The sequence below is a fragment of the Symphodus melops genome (genome assembly GCF_947650265.1).
Source record: "Symphodus melops genome assembly, chromosome: 16".
Classification (NCBI taxonomy): Eukaryota; Metazoa; Chordata; class Actinopteri; order Labriformes; family Labridae; genus Symphodus; species Symphodus melops.
This window is the reverse complement of record NC_136706.1, coordinates 8,629,036-8,648,428: the sequence shown is the minus strand read 5'-3', so window position 1 is coordinate 8,648,428 and position 19,393 is coordinate 8,629,036. Positions and strand designations below refer to the sequence as shown.

Below are 19,393 nucleotides of genomic sequence, written 5' to 3'. Positions count from 1 at the left end.
TGGTTTAATAAATTGATTTTAGACAGCTTGTCACAAGTCAGTACAAACCTGCTTGATGATACAAAGTCATTTATAGACTGACAAACCCAAAGAATGACCTTGAGCATGAAAAAGCTAAGCAAAATCTTGCTTTTTAAAAAATAATAATTAGCACATTGCTGCCCTTATGTAAATTAAATTACAGCTCCTCCCAACTTGAACCTGAGCATAGGTCTAATCAGACTGAATTATTGAACACACAAGTGCTGGTGTGAAGGACCTAAATGTATGCAGGTGAAAACGTGGCCTGATTTCTGAACAGGACATATGCGCTGGATGTGCAGATGAAGTTGTTATATAATACTGGATTTTTTTTTTCATCCATGCATAGTTTGGTTTTTTTAGCATTATCAATTTCAGTGAATGTTAATGAATGAAGTTGATATAATTTTATTCTTACAAGGTGTTCTAATGTCTTTGCTAATAAATGCACACCCGGAGAGCAGAGACATCTTGGGATTAGTTTCTAACTTTATGACCTTTTTCAAAATTATCTTGGCTTAAAACTGCTTTTTGGTTCATTACTATGTCCCTGCTGCTTAAACTGATCAGCCAGATGTGATACAACGCTGCTTTAAGGATGGAGACCACTGGTAGTCTCTCCTTGAACCTTCTTGAAACTAATTAAGAGCAGCCTCAGCGAGCTTGGTGAATGGCTTTTTTGTTTTTTAGATGTCATGTGTAAAGTGTTGCAGCTCAACACACTGTGATTGATTACTTTATGTCTAACCTATTATGGCTTTAATGCGGGCGTCACAGACTGTGACTGAATGATAATGACCTGATAAACAATTAAAATCTGTATTTGCAGCAAGGGCCCAACAAACGTCAGACAGCAATGAAAATGAAGGTTGTCAAGGGTCTGTTAACACGCTTGAAACTCTCTAAATTGACAACATGTTTGCCCAACTTCTTCATGTTTTTGCATCCAACAGCTTGTAGTAGTGCTACCAGGGAAGTGTAATTGGTGAGCTATGAGGCTAGATTATTTATAATAGGCGCTTAAAACTTTTGCACATCAATCAAATAACATATGACTTTACCCTTGTTATGGAACCAACATGTGTTACCAAATATGCAGGCAACTAGTATAATTTACATATTGTTTTATCAAAGCAGCACATACAACAACAGTACGGCAGCTTTCAGTAGCAGGTACTATGCAGCGGTCTTTGATGTAATGTCAGGTGTTTCCTAATCAAAATTTTATGTCTGTCATGGCGAGTCATAATGATGGATAAAAGAAATATATATAACATGTATTTAGTCAACTTTGAATTTATGTTAAATATTTTAATGTGAGCATTAGCATGCAATTTTACAGTACCTTTAAGAGCACAAATTTATATTTATATAAGTTTATATTCTCACACACATTATGAGACCTGCATAAATACAAACCGACCAATTAAATAGCGATTAACATTCATCATCACACCACTACAACTACGTTAAGTTCATTTACAAGATGATATATTTTTAGTATATGTCAGATCTTGGTCTGTAAATGCTTTTATTACAGTTTGTAAGAAACGTATTTTACCACATTTCATCTTACCCAGCATGCTAAGCAGGTAATACATCAGTGCAGTACATGGCTGTTGCAAAGTTTTAAAATACAAAACAATCGTCTCAACTCAGAGATCCTCCCTTAACAGAGCTAGACAGATTCCAAAAATGGCATACGCCTCTGTCAAAAAGACTCATGGGAACTGATCATCTCTGTAGCAACACACACTTCCTGTCTAGTCTGATTGACTGTCACTCTGCAAGAAAATCCCAACTCAAACCCTATCTGTCGTCGTCCATAGTTTTAAAGGTAGAAGGCAAAATAATAGACAAAAGGTAACGCGTGTGTGTGTGTGTGTGTGTGTGTGTGTGTGTGTGTGTGTGTGTGTGTGTGTGTGTGCAATAAACTCTCTACTACTACTCCCACAGGTCTCAGGTGATGCCGGAAAAAAAAACTGGGCTGCAGCCATCACAATCCTCTGACCTTGACTGCAATGCAGCAGGTAAACACTACAGCTGATCACAGCGTGACACAGGCCAGTATCTCGACACAGCAGGTCTTTTTCTGAGCACTAAGTAAGAACCTGGGGAGAGACTGAGGCTTAGTAAAAAGATAATACAAAAGCTCTGGAGTCTGTCCTGGGTGAAACACTGCTTGTCAACCCATTCACTTAATGTAGAGAAGTGAGTAAGTAAAGGAGGAGACGCAATTCATGAACAGCTGGTTTTGATGTAGAGAAAAAACAGGAGGGAGGCTAGATTCTTCTCAACTTTAAAATGAGAGTCAGCATCTTTAAAGCGAACCAATTCCCAGAGTACTTCAAGAGTTTCTTCAAGGTGAGTTTGAAAAAAAAAACTGCATTTGTTCTGCTTAATGCTCGCAGTAACTTGGCAGGAATCCAAGTTGGTTGTGTTATTTTTTTAGACACCAGGAATAAGCCAAAGAAAAGGCCTATTTTAGTACAAGATAAAATACTGCCCCTTCACCCTGCCTCTGAATTCTACAGATTCCACTTTAATAGTGCAGAAAAAAAATACTTGATCATCTGATAGTTTCTAGTATGATATGAATATTAGGCAGTGTCCCTTTAAACTACAAAGTCTGTGTTTCCTGTCCCTTGTGCAACAACAGCAGAGAGAAAAAGGGCAACAAGAAGACAAGAATAAAACCAGTTGACGCTCCCATGATGGCAAAAACTCGTTTGAAGCTTACCCTTACTGCCATCAGGGAGTTGCAAGCAGGAATTGCTCAGGATGTAGATTTTTTTTTTTTTTTTAAATCAATTCCGTTTTTTACTAACACTATAAATTACAAGAAGGATTCATCAACAGCAACAAAAACAACATGTTTTGCTCAGTTATAGTAAGTTGTAGCTTTTGTTTCATGACATTTTTGTTCTTTGTAAAGGAAAATAATACCTGATACAAAGCCGTATTTTGGTTCTGTAGACCTTTAAAAGGTAAAGAAGTTTACATTATTTGTATGTGTGCAGGAATGACCTTGGCTCGTGACAAGGTATATTTATGTAGCTCTTACATGATTTTGTTATATACTGTCTGAGACTGAATACAAAAAACTGAAGACGAGGGACCAGAATGTACAACTGTGATTTTTGAAGAAAAGCTTCATGAAATGGGATATAACAGCAATGTTTTTCTATGTGCCTTTTAACACAATTCTGTGTCACATTTGCAAGCAGATCGAAGATTAATCATCCAAATAAAGGGAGATTATCCACCTTATTTTTAATAAGGAAGTAGGCTGTTTTTCTTAAGTGACTTGCAGTCAAGCCCTTCTGCTATTGGTTAACACTGGCAGATTAGCAAATACTAAGACAAAGGCAAATCTTGAGACAATAATAAATTTAAAGACAACAGGGAAATGTTTGTTCAGTTAGAACTTCTCACAACAGCTGAACACAAAATGTACCTGGAGTGTAATCCAACATGAGAGCTCAAAGGGTTTAAATCAGAAGAAAACAGTGAAGCGGCAATATGTGTACTTTTACTTTGTGAACTGGAAACCGATAGAGAAGAAGTGCCTGGGCTAGCAGCACCAAGGAAAAGACCAGGACAACAGGTATGTTTGATATTTACTCTCAGTGTTGTTTTGCTATGTATTATTTTTTTCTCATGTTTACAATTAGTAAGGAGGGTAGGAAATGTTTTTGTGACCGGACACTGACTGGTGTACTGCCAATACTCGACTGCATCTCAGACAGTAATGGAAGCAGAGACATTTAAAAACTCAGTTACCTTTAAACTGCTGCTAATAAAAGTTCCTCAAAAAAATCCTTTAACTCCTTGTCAAGAGTTAAAGTAAAAAATAATTACATTAAAACCACATATTTTCCACAGACAGTTGTGTGCTCTGAAATTGCTCTGTAAATGTATGATAGATAGATAGATAGATAGATAGATAGATAGATAGATAGATAGATAGATAGATAGATAGATAGATAGATAGATAGATAGATAGATAGATAGATAGATAGATAGATAGATAGATAGATAGATAGATAGATAGATAGATACTTTATTGATCCCGAGGGAAATTCAAGGCATCCAGTAGCAGTATACAGACACGCAGGACACAAGACATTAGTTATAATACACACCCGCTGTCCCCCTCCCCTCTGTATACAATAATCCCCCAAACAAGATTTAGGAGCCCCTATGTGACCTATTTGCCCTATTTGGATGTCGGATGGATGACAAAAAAAAGGGAAATTGATCAGGTACCAGAGAAAGGTCCAGAGGTTATCATCATCATTAGATTTCATCTGCTGCAGCCTGGAAGCATATGACAAGAAAAACAGTGATTCAGTTTAGGTTACCTCTTGAAACAAACAATAATCTGTCATGATTTTTTCACCTTGGTATAACTGCCAAAAGTAGTTCTCTTTCCTGATCCTGAGACCCTAAGGGCCCGTTTGGTTCCACTCCAGCTCAGAGTGCCAGCTCTTGACTCAGTGGTGCACTAAAATCTGAATAATGCAGGAAGGCATCAAAAACACAGACATTTTTACTTATTTAACCATGACCTAGAGTTGTTTTATGTTCAAGTCTTGTCAAGTTAAGTCTCAAGTCAGATCTCAAGTTTTTAAGAACAAAGACAGAAATAAGTGAAAACCTCTTCATGTCAGTCCACAAGTCAGCCACCCACCTCTCTGAAATGACTAATTGATTAAAGCATTGTTCACCTGAGGCCGAATCCTACTGAGCTTCAGGTGAAATGTTTAATTTAATGTGGGAAATATCTCTTTCTTTAATCGATAGTAATAATAGTATGAAAGGTGTGAAAACCCTATATGTTGACCTTTTGTCACATTTGGGTCAGATCAGACCCGACAAGGAATCTTATCTTGAAAATAGGTTTTAAAAAATGCAGAGGTCTTTTTTAAAAAGAGTAATCAAATCAGAGCACAGGAGACTGAACCTGGTCCAGATGGGGAGATGTAAATCATAATCACAGGTTCCTGTGCTCCCTCCAATCATCACATATTCATCTGGAGTACACAGATTACCACCTCTGTGACGCCCCACATCTACTCAATATTCTCTCTCTTATGGTAGGAACAGCTGCCCTTGCTTTTGAATTCAAAGGATATGCGTATCACGTACTGTATGTACTGAGAAAGACTACTGAATTTTTAGGCGCAAACTTATTTTCTGTCCCATAATTGAAAAAAGGAAATGCAAAAGGATGCCTTTTTTTTCAGAGTTCAGATTTTGAATTTCTAGTCATGAAACCACTGAACGGTCTTGAGTGTAAAGCATCAATTATTGTTAACCTTTCTGAAAACCAGTTAATATGTTGGCATTCCGAGCCTGGAGTTCATGATCAGTTATGTTAATGACTTCAATCACATGAGACTTCAGAGCAATGGGCCTCAATATTTTAGACCTGCAAATGAAAGGTTGTTAATGGAAAATACTTTAAACAATGATCAGTATCATCATTTCATTTCAACATGTGACCTTTTCTCATTATTGTTGCTTTACCATGAAATCACTGGAAGCCCTCTATTGTGCACCATAATATGATGCGCTAGTTTGTTGCACTTGCTACATGTTGGAAAGCTTAAATCAAAAACAGGGTAAGGACCAGTTCTAGGTGAGCTCATCGACTGCCATATAAGGTAAGATGACAACATTTTTATCACAGCACACAAGTTACAGTGGGACTCAGCATTACTTCCAAAATTAAAACACACATCTTTACATTTTAAATTTGCCATTATTACCATAATATACAGGTAAAAGCCAGTAAATTAGAATATTTTGAAAAACTTGATTTATTTCAGTAATTGCATTCAAAAGGTGTAACTTGTACATTATATTTATTCATTGCACACAGACTGATGCATTCAAATGTTTATTTCATTTAATTTTGATGATTTGAAGTGGCAACAAATGAAAATCCAAAATTCCGTGTGTCACAAAATTAGAATATTACTTAAGGCTGATACAAAAAAGGGATTTTTAGAAATGTTGGCCAACTGAAAAGTATGAAAATGAAAAATGTGAGCATGTACAATACTCAATACTTGGTTGGAGCTCCTTTTGCCTCAATTACTGTGTTAATGCGGCGTGGCATGGAGTCCATGAGTTTCTGGCACTGCTCAGGTGTTATGAGAGCCCAGGTTGCTCTGATAGTGGCCTTCAACTCTTCTGCGTTTTTGGGTCTGGCATTCTGCATCTTCCTTTTCACAATACCCCACAGATTTTCTATGGGGCTAAGGTCAGGGGAGTTGGCTGGCCAATTTAGAACAGAAATACCATGGTCCGTAAACCAGGCACGGGTAGATTTTGCGGTGTGTGCAGGCGCCAAGTCCTGTTGGAACTTGAAATCTCCATCTCCATAGAGCAGGTCAGCAGCAGGAAGCATGAAGTGCTCTAAAACTTGCTGGTATACGGCTGCGTTGACCCTGGATCTCAGGAAACAGAGTGGACCGACACCAGCAGATGACATGGCACCCCAAACCATCACTGATGGTGGAAACTTTACACTAGACTTCAGGCAACGTGGATCCTGTGCCTCTCCTGTCCTCCTCCAGACTCTGGGACCTCGATTTCCAAAGGAAATGCAAAATTTGCTTTCGTCAGAAAACATGACTTTGGACCACTCAGCAGCAGTCCAGCTCTTTTTTTCCTTAGCCCAGGTGAGACGCTTTTCGCGCTGTTTCTTGGTCAACAGTGGCTTGACACGAGGTATGCGGCAGTTGAAACCCATGTCTTTCAAGCGTCTCTTGGTGGTGGATCTTGAAGCACTGACTCCAGCAGCTGTCCACTCCTTGTGAATCTCCCCCACATTTTTGAATGGATTTTTTTCACAATCTTGACCAGGGCGCGGTGATCCCTATTGCTTGTACACTTTTTCTGACCACGGTTTTTCCTTCCCTTTGCCTCTCCATTAATGTGTTTGGACACAGAGCTCTGAGAACAGCCAGCCTCTTCAGCAATAACCTTTTGTGTCTTTCCCTCCTTGTGCAATGTGTCGATGGTCGCCTTTTGGACAGCTGTCAAATCTGAAGTCTTCCCCATGTTTGTGTAGGCTTCAGAACTGGACCATTTAAAGCCCTTTGCAGGTGTTTTGAGTTAATCAGCTGATTAGTTTGTGGCACCAGGTATCTTCAAAATGTAACCCTAACACAATATTCTAATTTTGTGACACACGGAATTTTGGATTTTCATTTGTTGCCACTTCAAATCATCAAAATTAAATGAAATAAACATTTGAATGCATCAGTCTGTGTGCAATGAATAAATATAATGTACAAGTTACACCTTTTGAATGCAATTACTGAAATAAATCAAGTTTTTCAAAATATTCTAATTTACTGGCTTTTACCTGTACTGTATATAACAACATATATGCAGTATTCACATGAGCGGAAGTTTTAAATTCAGCTCATGTGAAAATTCTCTGACATAATTCAAAAGTACATTTTGAATCAAATATTTTTGTTTCAAAAACACAGCCAGCTGTATTGTCACATCCACTTTTGATTTTTCTGTAAATTGCGTCGAGTATTGCAAAGTATCGCAATAAATCATGACCCATGTATTCTGACGCATATCGTATCGTGAGCCCAATACCTTACAATAATACTTATAATAATCTATGAAGCCGTTTAGCAGCAAGGAAATCTCTGTACACATCTAGCTTACTTTTCGATGTATTCTGCAGTTATTTAATTTTAAACCAAGACTTCCATTTCCAGTCACCACTTTAAAGCTACAACTTGACACTTTCACACAGATTTCTGTGCAGGGAAATTAGTTTAAGCTAAATCATTATAGGACCCAGGATTACATCACCGATAGATTCTGCCACTTCTGTCCGCATAGACTTATTTTCCTGCAAACAACCAAAGTCTGCTAAAATGGTAGTTGACGTTTCTGCTTGGTGTTCTTTTATCTTTATTGAATTGTGACCTTCAGTTTGCAAAGAAGAAGTTCAAAGCTCAGCCCACATGGTGACAAATGGTGGAGGTGCTCTTTCTTTTTGATGTAGGAGAAACTAGAGCAGTTGAGTTGATGTGTAATGGTACAAAAGGTTGAGAAGTGAGATTGATCTTCAGTATCAAGACGCCTCTGGCAGGCTTCATAAGGACAAGCTGCATTGAAGTGAGAACTGAGCTAAAGTAAAACTCAGATTTATCAGTCGGGCCTCTTTCAAATTGTCACCCCTGGTCTCACATTGTGAATAGTGAAAGAAAAAGTGTGAATGCCAAAATACCAGGCACTGTAATGAGATTTCTCTGAGGTCGCTGGTCTCCCACCATGTTAAAGACGGCTCAGTGATTCTCAAAAACCCTGCGCATTAAACCTCTGCTTTGAACTGAGAGGAGCAAGCTGTGGTGCTTCAGGAACCTGATAAAAAAAATGCCAAGCTCTGTTCGGAGGAGTCTTCAGGCATGACACCCCCGAACAGACCAAGGACACACTTGAGAAATTACATCTCTAATCTGTCCTGAGAGAGATGAGGGTTCCCCCCCTGTGGAGGAGATGGAGATAGTCGTTTTTTTTGGGCAAGACCCTTTCTGTTAGTCTGCTTCTTTAGCTTGAATTCAATTTTTTTTTTATGAATATAGAAAATATAATCTTACTGATAGTTCTTAAACTTTTCGACTAACTTTTACATCGTCCACAACCTTACTGTCTCTTACTGTAACTTCGTAATGTCTTTCTTGTCTCAGAGCTGCTTGTACTCTGAAATTGATTTCTTTCTGTCTGGAGATCAGAGCATGCCCTGTCCCCGCCTCTGCAGTGCCGTCTCTTTTTCTATATTGACACACCAAGGGCAAACCAAAAAAGGTCAATTTTTGCTCTCCTTTTATGTGCAATCTTTTGAAAGCAACCTCTGAGGAAATTGAGCGATAAGTTTAAGATGATGATGCATGCATTGTCATTCCTATACTCGCAGTCATGCACACATTCTTCGGCTGTGAAGATCGACTTTCAGATAAAACGTGTTTTCTTCTTTTATCCACACGGAAGTAATGTATTATTCAGATTCTCATCAGCATGCCAATTATTTATTATCAATTCTCAGCACCTGGCCCACCCTTTCTGGATGTTTAGACTTGAAAACAGGGGACACCCTCTAAAAGTGCTGTGGGAACTGAAGATAATTAAAAGAACCACAACATTGTGACTGAACCATATCAAGTTGTGGTTATATGAAGTGACCATTCATAAACAAATACATTCCTTTGGATTCACTGACATTAATAACCTGTTACAAGATTTTACCAACAGCCACATGTTAATGAACTCTAACTCAGGTTCCATTGATAAACTTTATGAATACTTAACCACCAAAGTGTTTCCAGACTGGATCTACTTTAATGGTTGTGTGAGCTGTCAAACAGTCTTAGATCTTGATCGTGAAATATTCAGGCATCACTTGTTGTGGTGACAGTAAAAAAAGTATATTGCTGCATGTGGTGCTGGCATAAAAAAGCAACAGTTTCTGCCACACAAAGCTTCATTAGTAACCAGATTAAAAATACATTTTTGAAGTTATTACAAAGGCTTGTCAACTTGAATTGCCTTCATCAGCAGCTCAGACAACAGTGGACGAATAACAATTGGTTTCCATTAAGTTGCTCATGAATATTCTTCACGGACATTTTTTTCAATCAAACCGAAAGAAACTGCAGATTCCATCGAAATTCTTCCTGGTTCATTTCTAGAGTGTAAAGCTCAACACTATCATTTATCATTTTCAACACAGGCAGCCTAAACATTTTCTATGAATTGCAGCATCCCACATTACCTGACGTGTGTATTTCAGTGAAAAGGAAAGATGTGTGACTGTGGGGAAAGCCACAATTGCACATGTCTGGCGTATGTCTGCTCGTGGAAAGGAAAAGGCAGACAGGTGAAAAGAGAGATGGAGAAAGAGCGAGACGTGTCGCAGCACCCTTAGGACGTCTCCTCTTTCTGAGCAGCTGTTGTCTGAGAGCCCGAGGCAGCACTGCGGCGCCCTGTCAACTCCTTCTCCCACAGAAGCCCCCATGCATGCAAAACAGGCTTGGGCTGCCCTCTCTCCTTGGCCATATTTTCCTACCGCCCCTTTTTTGTGTCCGTACATAACAGACAAGTCCTCATTTTCTCTCTCCCCCCCTCTCCGAAGCAGAGTCTTTATTCAAATCAATTTCAAGCCTTCAAACGTTGTGCACTCAGTGATAGCTGCACACAAACACAACAGGCAGCAAGTGAGAGAATTTCAGGGAAGAGCACGTCAAGGGCAGAGGCTGATAAAGAAAAAAAAGTGTTCAGTGGATTTCTTTTTCTCTCACCGGATTGATCGTATACAACTTAGTGCTTCAATTCCCTGCACAGGAAAAACAATGTTCTGTGTGCTCTCGTCTCAGAGGGCAATGGCTTACATATACTTGTATTGTCAAACCAGCTTTAGCTTCATTAGCCTTTAGAGAGAGTACTTGTTAATTGACTGAATATTCCTATTTTAAAAGTCTGTATATACACAAACAAATACTTTTTTTTCATTTTCAATGATGACGCTAAAATAGCTTTAGCAGATAGCAGATGAAGAAATGTTTTTGCTGGAACTTCTTCCGTTTAAAAATGATTGAGTCCACTTTGCTCTTTGAAACCTTCAGAACTGTGTTTCCTCTTTTAGCCTCACAACTTCAGATCTCTTCTTATAGTCAGTGTTAAGCTTGAGACCTTCAAAATCATATGCAATCAATAAAATCTGCAACAGTTCGCTGGTCATCAAGGTATAAAACCATCTGCAAGGTGAAAAACACGCAAGGAATACTGAAGACATTTTCTTAAATGTCCATAATGAGTCTAAATCAGTGAGGGGAAAAGGCTTTCAAAACATCCAACCCCTCCAGTGGGTTGTTTGTTTATACTGGTCTTATAGCTACTGTAAAAATCTAGGCAAATACCAATACCTATTGATTTAAATAACATGTCTTATTATTGTTTACACTGTTTTGCCTTTATTAGACAGGACAGCTGAAGTGACAAGAAAAGAGACAGAACATGAATAAGAAAGTGGGGGATGACATGCAGCAAAGGGCAGAGGCTGGATTCAAACCCAGCTGCTGCGACAAGGACTACGGCCTCTGTATATGGCGCACACACTCTTAAGAGTGACCAAAGTTTCCTTGCTTAGCTTGGGTTGAAAACATTGATGGAAACATATTCATACCTTAAGCATTCACTGAACACATTTTTGCCATTGTGAAAATGTCCCAGTTTAGATGCTTGAATTGCTTTGTTAAAAAGTGTTTTCGTTTCATTAAGAATGTTTGTCACACAAGTTAAATCACCGACATTTCTTTGTTAATTTAAGTATTGTAACTCCCAGTTTGGACAACACGTTCTCATATAGGTCATCAATTACTAGCACTGCACCTTTGGCATCACAAGGTAGCATCTGTCGTATGTGATTCAGACGCATACTGAGGGCTCAGGGCTCGAACATTCACCTACAAGATGAAAGACCAGTACTTTGCCAACAAGTATGAGACATAAAAGGATGTTGGGAAAAGCAGAGGTTGTTCTGTTCATGTGCAATTTTTCAAGTCTGTGTAGAAGCTGGCACCAAAGAGCAATTTCTATTCAGACGTGTCCTGCATGATCCTAATAGAGTCCCTGTCTTTAAAATGGCCCTGTGACAAATATAGTCTGGGGACTTTATTTTAGCTTCCTGGCTTTGGTCTATTGGCTTAATTTTACCCAGGTGGTTCATATCCTTAAATAAGGTCACATAAAATCCTAAAAGCTGAACGCTACACAGAAAACGAATGGGGCCAAATGGTGGCCAAGGGCCCCAAAACAAATGATCACAATTCGCTACAGTTTATCCGACGATAGTGCACGTATCCTCAAAATCTTGACACAGTTTATTGATGAAGACACATTGGCACAAAGAACACAGAGCTCTCACAAACAAATAATAGGAGGACACTTCAAAAAAGTGTTTTAAAAGCTTCTTAAAGCTCCCAACATACCCTATTTGAATAGATTAATCTATTCAGAGGAAGTTGGTGAATTATCTTGGGCTTCTGAGTTTATAAAGTGATTCTTTTTTCGTTAAATGATTGAATTCTAAAGACGTTGTACAAAATGTTTTTGCTTGAGTCAATTCAGTCCCATTTGTGAACGCTAACTGGAAGAATGGCGCCAAGAAGTTTCGAGAGGTGATCTTCATTTTACATCACAGTCAATTAACATCAAGATAAAAAAGTAGGAGATTTTTTATCAACTAGTTAAATTGTGTTGCTGGCATCCTTACAATGCCTGTTGACTCATCATTAACAGTGGCAGCTTTTATTTATGTGCAGAGGATACAAGAGTGACAGAAGGATGGCTTTGGAATGAACTTCAGATCTACATGATGCACACACAAATCATGGTGTAAGAGAAGTGATGGCTTATCATGTGTTGGTACAATACTAAGCATTCTGTGATTAATAATTGAACAACTGCTATGAATATCACTCTCTCACACATTTGTCATCTCTCCTCTTCTGATAACAGGTATACAACTGATAGTTAAGGTTGCATGCTGCCACCATGTGGGGGATATGAGTTTTGCATAGGTTTGATTTTATCATGAAAGTGTGACACGTATAGTTTTGTACTGATTAAATGGTCATGTTGTATGCATGCACGTGACGTTTATGAAGTGATGCAGCGAGCCACAAAGACAACAGACTACACAGGACCATAGGGAAGATGTGACAATGAAGTAAACAAAAGATAAAAGGGGGAAATGACTGGAGCTTCTTATTGTGGTGTTGGGTTGAATGCCGCGTCAAGTTGGTTGTGCTACGTGTATGGTTCCCCTTATTCTTCCTCTGATAGGCCTAAAGTATATCCTTCTGTAAATGATGCTTTTTCACCTCTTCTGATGGGCACCTCATGTCTACAATGCTGACAAGTGTGTAACCACCATGTTAGCGTGCGGGTCGCTGATAAACTGCCGCACATTTTAAAAATACTTTTACTTAGAGCAAAGCTGCACAAAGCTGCGCTGCTTGTCGACAGACAAGGCAGGAAACTGCTGGGGGCCCCCAGGCCAGTAAGGCGGCTCCAATGGCTCATAAACAGTAAACTATAGCAGTGACTCAAAATGTGCAAAGTTTGCAACCGCAGCAGAAAACCCTCCCATCTGACAGCACTCTCTCATATTATAGTAAATGACTGAATGGTGCTCGTGTAGCATTAAATATCTGGAACACTTGGACACTATTATTATAACGTCCAATATAAAATATGTGTGTGTCAGATTATTTATAACATATAACACACCTCTTAAATAGCTATAGCAGCTTTCTGCAAGCTGTATATATAAACAAGTAATTAAAGACTAATATGTACAAGACTAAATAAGATAATAGTGCAGAGGTGAGTAGTGCAAAAGAAGGAAATAAACATGAGATAGTTATCTTTTACAGTAGTTACATTACAGTTTGCGTATATGATCATTCAAATTAAATTAAATATGTTAATATATGATTCATGAACTCACTGTTATTGCAGGTCTCTTGGTCACTCCATATTTTTGCTGTCCTCCAGTCAGTGGATGCATGATAAAAGTTACAGTCCAAACTGTGGTTTGTGTGGCAACCTCTTTTCACTTCCTTGTTCCTAGATTTAACAAAGATTTGGCTGTCCTTCATCAGCTGCACAGTATTAACATTTTGATTAAGAAGCCTAACTCCTTGGACATGAAGAAAACGTATGTTTGTATCACATGTCCATAGATCAACCTGAGACAACATGATCATTTTGGACAAAGGTTATAGTCCCCAAGGACTTCAGGTAACTTTGTTTCTGCCACTAGGACGTCATTACGTAACATCCACCTGTAGAATCAGCAGCAGAATTAAATTTAGTTTATAAATGTTTATGGTTAATGCAAATGTGTGTGCACATTTTAAAATGAGTGAAATCTGTGACGCAGGTTAAAACATCATCTCTCTAGTGTATTATCACCTCTGCCAGTGTTTTATTGTGTAGGCCTACTTCTTAGCTCTAAACATGGGCTACCCTGGACAGTAAACAAACAGGTCACGACAGTCTCCGCCTGTGCGTAAACAAAAGAAACTCTGAATGAATTATTTAAACTGGAGCCTGTTGATCCTAAATGTGTGTGTGTCGTCATGTCGGCGTCTTTGCGGAAGTGGCGCGCTGTCTGCAGTACAGAGGATGAGGTGAAAACCTGCACCGGTGATTGAGCAAGACGGAAAAAAGAGTAGGAGGCGTGTGAGCTCCGGATCTGTCATTCATACAGTCAGTGCGGATATGGAAGATTTTGCGACATGATTCTTTGAGGATTCAAATAGTTTGTGTTCAGTTCTGCTCTGGGACTATACTGGGAGGAGCTTTATTTTGGAGGAATGGGTGCACTACAGTCCATACCTGATCAAGAGGAGTACGCTGATCTGGCAGAAAGGACCGGCTGTGAGTAGTCATGCTTATGACTTGTGGCTTCATGCACTTGTTCTGAAATAAAAGTAAACATCAACTAAACATGCAGGATGTGTGAAAGACATCAGCGTCCTTCCCTGTAGGCCTAAACATTATTTTATTGCAGCCTAATTTTATTACAGTCGTATGGTATCGTGAAGGGAAACAGGATTATTCTAACGCTATTAAGATCAAATCAATATTTGCTTGAAGTAGCCTCACTCTTGTCCTGCATCTGTGTCAAAAGTATCCCAGTGTATATTTGCTGCAGCAGTGATGAATAATTCAAACTGCAAGTTAATGGAAGTGAAACTTTATCCAGTTTACAGAGGGAAGTGCTGTAAATAATAGATCAGACAATGTATTTACACAACATGTCAGGCTAATAGGAGGTGATACATTACTTTAAATGAATCTATTACTCTATTTAACCTGGAGCCCACTCATGATAGAGTGTGCTTGCAGGCTGACAGACAGCAGCAAGTGTTTTACATAAAGTATGAATATCCAAATATTCCCTTTAAAGCCTTAGTCAATGTCATGAAAGAACTTACTATCTGTTGTATGATGTTCCTATCAGTAGCCTATTTTTTCAATGAACAACTGGCTTATTATAAGCTATCAACATCGACAGCATGGTTTAAAGATATATGTTTTAACTCTGTGCACACCTGTTTTAACTTTTGCTCTAAGATTGCCTGTTTTCATTTTCAGTTTCATTGGAACAGATCGGGGTCCTGCATAAAAGATTCAAGCAGTTGAGCCATAATGAAGAAACTTTGAGGTAAGATCATTGTTAACAGTGGCTGGTGCACTGCCTTGTATTGTTGTCACCCTGTTTGTTTTTTTCAAGCAGGTTTGCTTCACCCTGTTTCTTTAGAACTTGAAACCTGCTTAACAGGCTTCACATCTGTGATCATGATGATGCAACTCTGTCAAACGATGTGCCAATCCTTCAACTCTTTTCATACAACCCTCAGGAGGGATCATCTCAATGAAATCCCAGATTTGGCGTGCAATCCCATCCGTTCGCAGATTATCGAGGCGTTCTTTGACAAAAGGTATATGATGACAGTCGAAGGTTTTCTAAACGTAATTCTCTTTTGTTTCTAATAGGATTTCTGTAGGAAACAACGTCATAATTTACTATGTTATGTTGTCAAGCTAAGTTGATGTTCCTTTCATTCTCCAGAAACTTTTGTCAGAATGTCGAGGGTACTGTTGATGAGATCGGCTTTGAGCAGTTCTTGGTGGTTATGTCCCATTTCAAGCCCCCGTCGCTGCACATTACAGAGGAGCAGCGCGAAATCATTAGGAAGGAGAAGCTGAGATGTACGTCTGAAACCCACAACATGATCACATGCTTGACATATATATCTTTTGGCTGCCATTCACTTCTGTTTTTCTCAACAGTTTTATTTAACATGCATGACACAGACAGCGACGGGACAATCACCCTGGAGGAATACAGACATGTAAGACTCTGCTGCATTTCTTGATGAAATGATCTTGATGCACTTTATGATTAGCTATGCAGATTGTTTTATTAATTTTACAGTGTAACTTCATAGAGAGACAGTCAGGGGAAATCATTTTGAGTTTATCATGGGGGTTTCCTTTTTATCTGAGTGTTTTTTATCGGCCTTACGTGATCATTTATAGCTCTATTTTGAAGTTTTTTGAAGACGCAGATAACTTGCAGAGGGTAAGCTACATTCCTACAACACACTGCATTTGGAGCTACTGAAGGAAATGAAGGATGCATTTAATTTCTTCCTCTAGCCTAGAAATTCAGGAAGTACTGTAGGGCCACAGCTTCCCCCTAAAAATTAGCACTCACTGTTTTTTGGGCTTTATTTAAATGTAAGCTCACTGATATGCTTTTTAACTGTTTACTTGCCTATATTCTAGGTATGACCCCATGAAATATCATTCTTTTGTATGTTTAGATCTCTGCTCCTTGTCTTTGCACATATCTCAAATGGACCTTTGGAATATTATGAATATTGATTTAAAATTTTGACAATTTCTTTTTATGAACAGGCTGCAGTTAAAAAAAAACTGAGAATTGTAATGTTTAATTTATTATTATTATGTTCATTGATCATCTTTAAAATACAGACATGGACCCATAGAGATATGGAAAGATTTGACTGTCGATTTATATTTTACATCATTTTATTAAATGTTTGTGTGAGATTGTTTGAAAGCATTTTGATCTAACTTTTAGTCCTAAGTCTCTTATCTCTGTTGATTTCATTTCATTTTTTTATTTTTTACACATGTGCCACTGTAATGTGTGTTCAGTTGCACATTTACTCCATTTTACTAGTGTGTTGAAAGTGAGCCATACTGGGTGATAATCTGAATGATGTAGGGTTAGGGTTAGAGAGTCCACGTCTGATACATGCAGAATGATGTCATCACTGTAAAGTGAATTTTTTTGCATTTGATCTCCAATTTCTATCCCTTTCATCTTCTGTTCAGGTCAATGATAAGGTTGAAGAAGTAGCTTAAGACTGGATAAACTTGTTAAGCTCCCCAATGTAAAGTGATAGAATCTGAATTAATAATTCTTATGGAAGCCATTGACTTTGAGTATAGGGTATCGTAATCCATTGAATATAATTGTGACCAATTTTGTTAACTTCTGAGTCATGAACAGAAATGGCCTTTACGTTTGGCTTTTTCCAGCATCGGAGGTGCAGCTCTGTGCACCTTAGTATTCATTTTGCAAAAACTAATACTCATTTTCGAGAAGATAGTTTTTTGGAAGACAGTGTCAGGTTAACAGCGAGATAAATGTTGTAAGCAGTGATTTCAGGAGCTAATTTCTCTTTTGAAATATAGCCAATGAGAAGCATTGCAAGAGAGGCCCAAAAGTTGAGCTTTAGGGGATGTCACAAGTAATGGGAGCATCTAGCCATTGTGCAGCCGATAATGATTTCACTCATGTTTTTGTCTGTGCAGGTGGTGGAGAAACTGTTATCGCTTAGCGAGACCCTCGAAACGGAGACAGCCAAGAGCATCGCTGATGCCGCCATGTTGGAGGTGGCCAGTATCTCCATGGGTCACATGGTAGATGCTTTGTTTTCTTTTGCAAACTTCAAAAGTTGGGTTGATTTGGTTTGGAGGATGCTTGTAAATTTATTTTCTCCTCCGCAGGAACCTGATGAGTTTTATGAGGGAATCACATTTGAGCATTTCTCAAAGGTAGATACTCTGCTTATATGAATATATTTATTATGATGTTATCATGCTTTAAATAGTTTTGAATGATACTTGTTGAGAGCTTTGTTTGCTATTTTCAAAGAAAACATAAATAATACAAATAAAAATATCATCAGGAATATTTAAAACATTTTCTCCTCTTTTTCTTTAGTTGCTGAATGGCTTTGACATTGAATCCAAAATGAACATTCACTTCCTTTATATGGACACAATGAACTTATGTAAGTGATGGCAGTGTTTACTGTGGGTAAACTCTGAGAATGCAGAGTCATGGTTTCACTTGCTATTTTTTAACCTATAGTTTTTGGCTTGTGTTGAATATATGCCTTACTTACATGTGACTAACTATGCAATTTCAAGAATAGATGTATATTTCAGATGTTTTAGGATTTGTTTGATTGATAGTAAGCAATAACAGATTCTCAGTCAAACTACAATCAGGCTGTTACTAACTTGACTAAGCAATAATCACACACAATGTATGTGTGGAGTAGCAGACACTTTGACCCTATGCATGCACATATGGATGCTTGAAGAACATTTATGAATGTCAGGCCATACATAAAACTTTCAATAATCAGGGATCAGGGTATTTATCTTTAAATATATACAATATGTGTGTATAGCAATGCAATAGATGACTTTAATTGATGTTACTTATAAGACACATGGTGCATTCTCTGCTTCATTTGCACAATAAAGACCCCATGAAAGAGATCTTACTCCAGTTCATGATGTTTCTTGTAAAAAGGAAATGGGAGTGCTGGCATGTGAGATTAAATGCTAAAAGAGAGTGTCTTAGAATATATATATATATATATATATATATATATATATATATATATATATATATATATATCTAAAGAACAATCTTAAATTATCAAAAAAGTAATAGTTGTGTTTCAGACATTGTAATATACTTCAGGTAAGATGATGTTTGGAAACACTTAAGTCACAGCAGGATTTCCAATCTTCCCAAAAATAAATTGACTCATGGAAATTACATTTGTTCATCCAGTTGTCTTGGAATTTCTCTATCCAAATGTTTATGTTTGGGAAACTCCCTCAAAGTTGCAGCTTTTAATACATCAGGGGACCTAGGGAACTTTTATGTTTCAAATATATTGTATTAAAAAATAAATAACCGAAATGTTCAACGTTTGTTGCAAGAACAACAATTATCACGTAAAGAATTAATAAATGAAAGTAAATGTTTATCATAAACAACATAAATCTATTGTACACCACTGAACTTTATGGCCCCTAAGTCCATGATTTAATTCTGGTTGATCCAGTGAATGACAAGCTGCCATTCAAACCCAGCACTGTTTGTGTTCAGTCATGGGTCCTCACTGCCCCCTACAGGTGAAACGTGAAATGATCATGACCCTGTATTTGATAAAAAGCTTTCCACAGTGGTTATTTCAGGTACTAAAAACAAGATCTTGAGCTTTGGAATCAATCTTGCCCATTAACTTTAATGACAATATGTGTCATCCTTACAGTTCAGATTATTGATTAATTATCAATACTTTTTATTTGTAAAGCTCTAAATCCTTTTAAATAATAATAAATATGAAATTGATATTCATCAAAAAATAATGGATGGATTTCTGTTCTACAAAGTGAGTTATGGGAGGTGCAAGGT

At 37.9% G+C, this 19,393-nt stretch overlaps 1 protein-coding gene and 1 long non-coding RNA gene across 2 annotated transcripts; one reads left to right on the top strand and one right to left on the bottom strand.

Annotated features, from left to right (window-relative positions):
• Positions 1-4,254: 4,254 nt before the first annotated feature.
• Positions 4,255-14,102, bottom strand: LOC306836934. The gene is made up of 3 exons (XR_013780826.1): positions 13,574-14,102; positions 4,424-4,535; positions 4,255-4,341 (listed from the first exon to the last, which is right to left on the bottom strand). It is a non-coding gene; the product is annotated as an uncharacterized lncRNA (long non-coding RNA).
• Positions 14,103-14,236: 134 nt separating this feature from the next.
• tescb (tescalcin b) lies at positions 14,237-18,475 on the top strand. Its single transcript, XM_079364318.1, has 8 exons — positions 14,237-14,508; positions 15,229-15,298; positions 15,495-15,575; positions 15,707-15,846; positions 15,928-15,989; positions 17,485-17,592; positions 17,680-17,727; positions 17,897-18,475. Exons 1-8 carry the CDS (start codon positions 14,445-14,447, stop codon positions 17,972-17,974), a joined length of 651 nt encoding a protein of 216 aa, XP_079220444.1. The 5' UTR covers positions 14,237-14,444; the 3' UTR covers positions 17,975-18,475.
• Positions 18,476-19,393: the final 918 nt, after the last annotated feature.

Bases quoted from the DNA above. Each gene is read 5' to 3' on its own strand.
- tescb (XM_079364318.1), top strand. From the start codon at position 14,445: ATGGGTGCACTACAGTCCATACCTGATCAAGAGGAGTACGCTGATCTG. The intron at 15,576-15,706 runs GTATATGATGAC...TTCATTCTCCAG, and splicing joins GAGGCGTTCTTTGACAAAAG to AAACTTTTGTCAGAATGTCG. The intron at 17,593-17,679 runs GTAGATGCTTTG...TCTCCTCCGCAG, and splicing joins GTATCTCCATGGGTCACATG to GAACCTGATGAGTTTTATGA.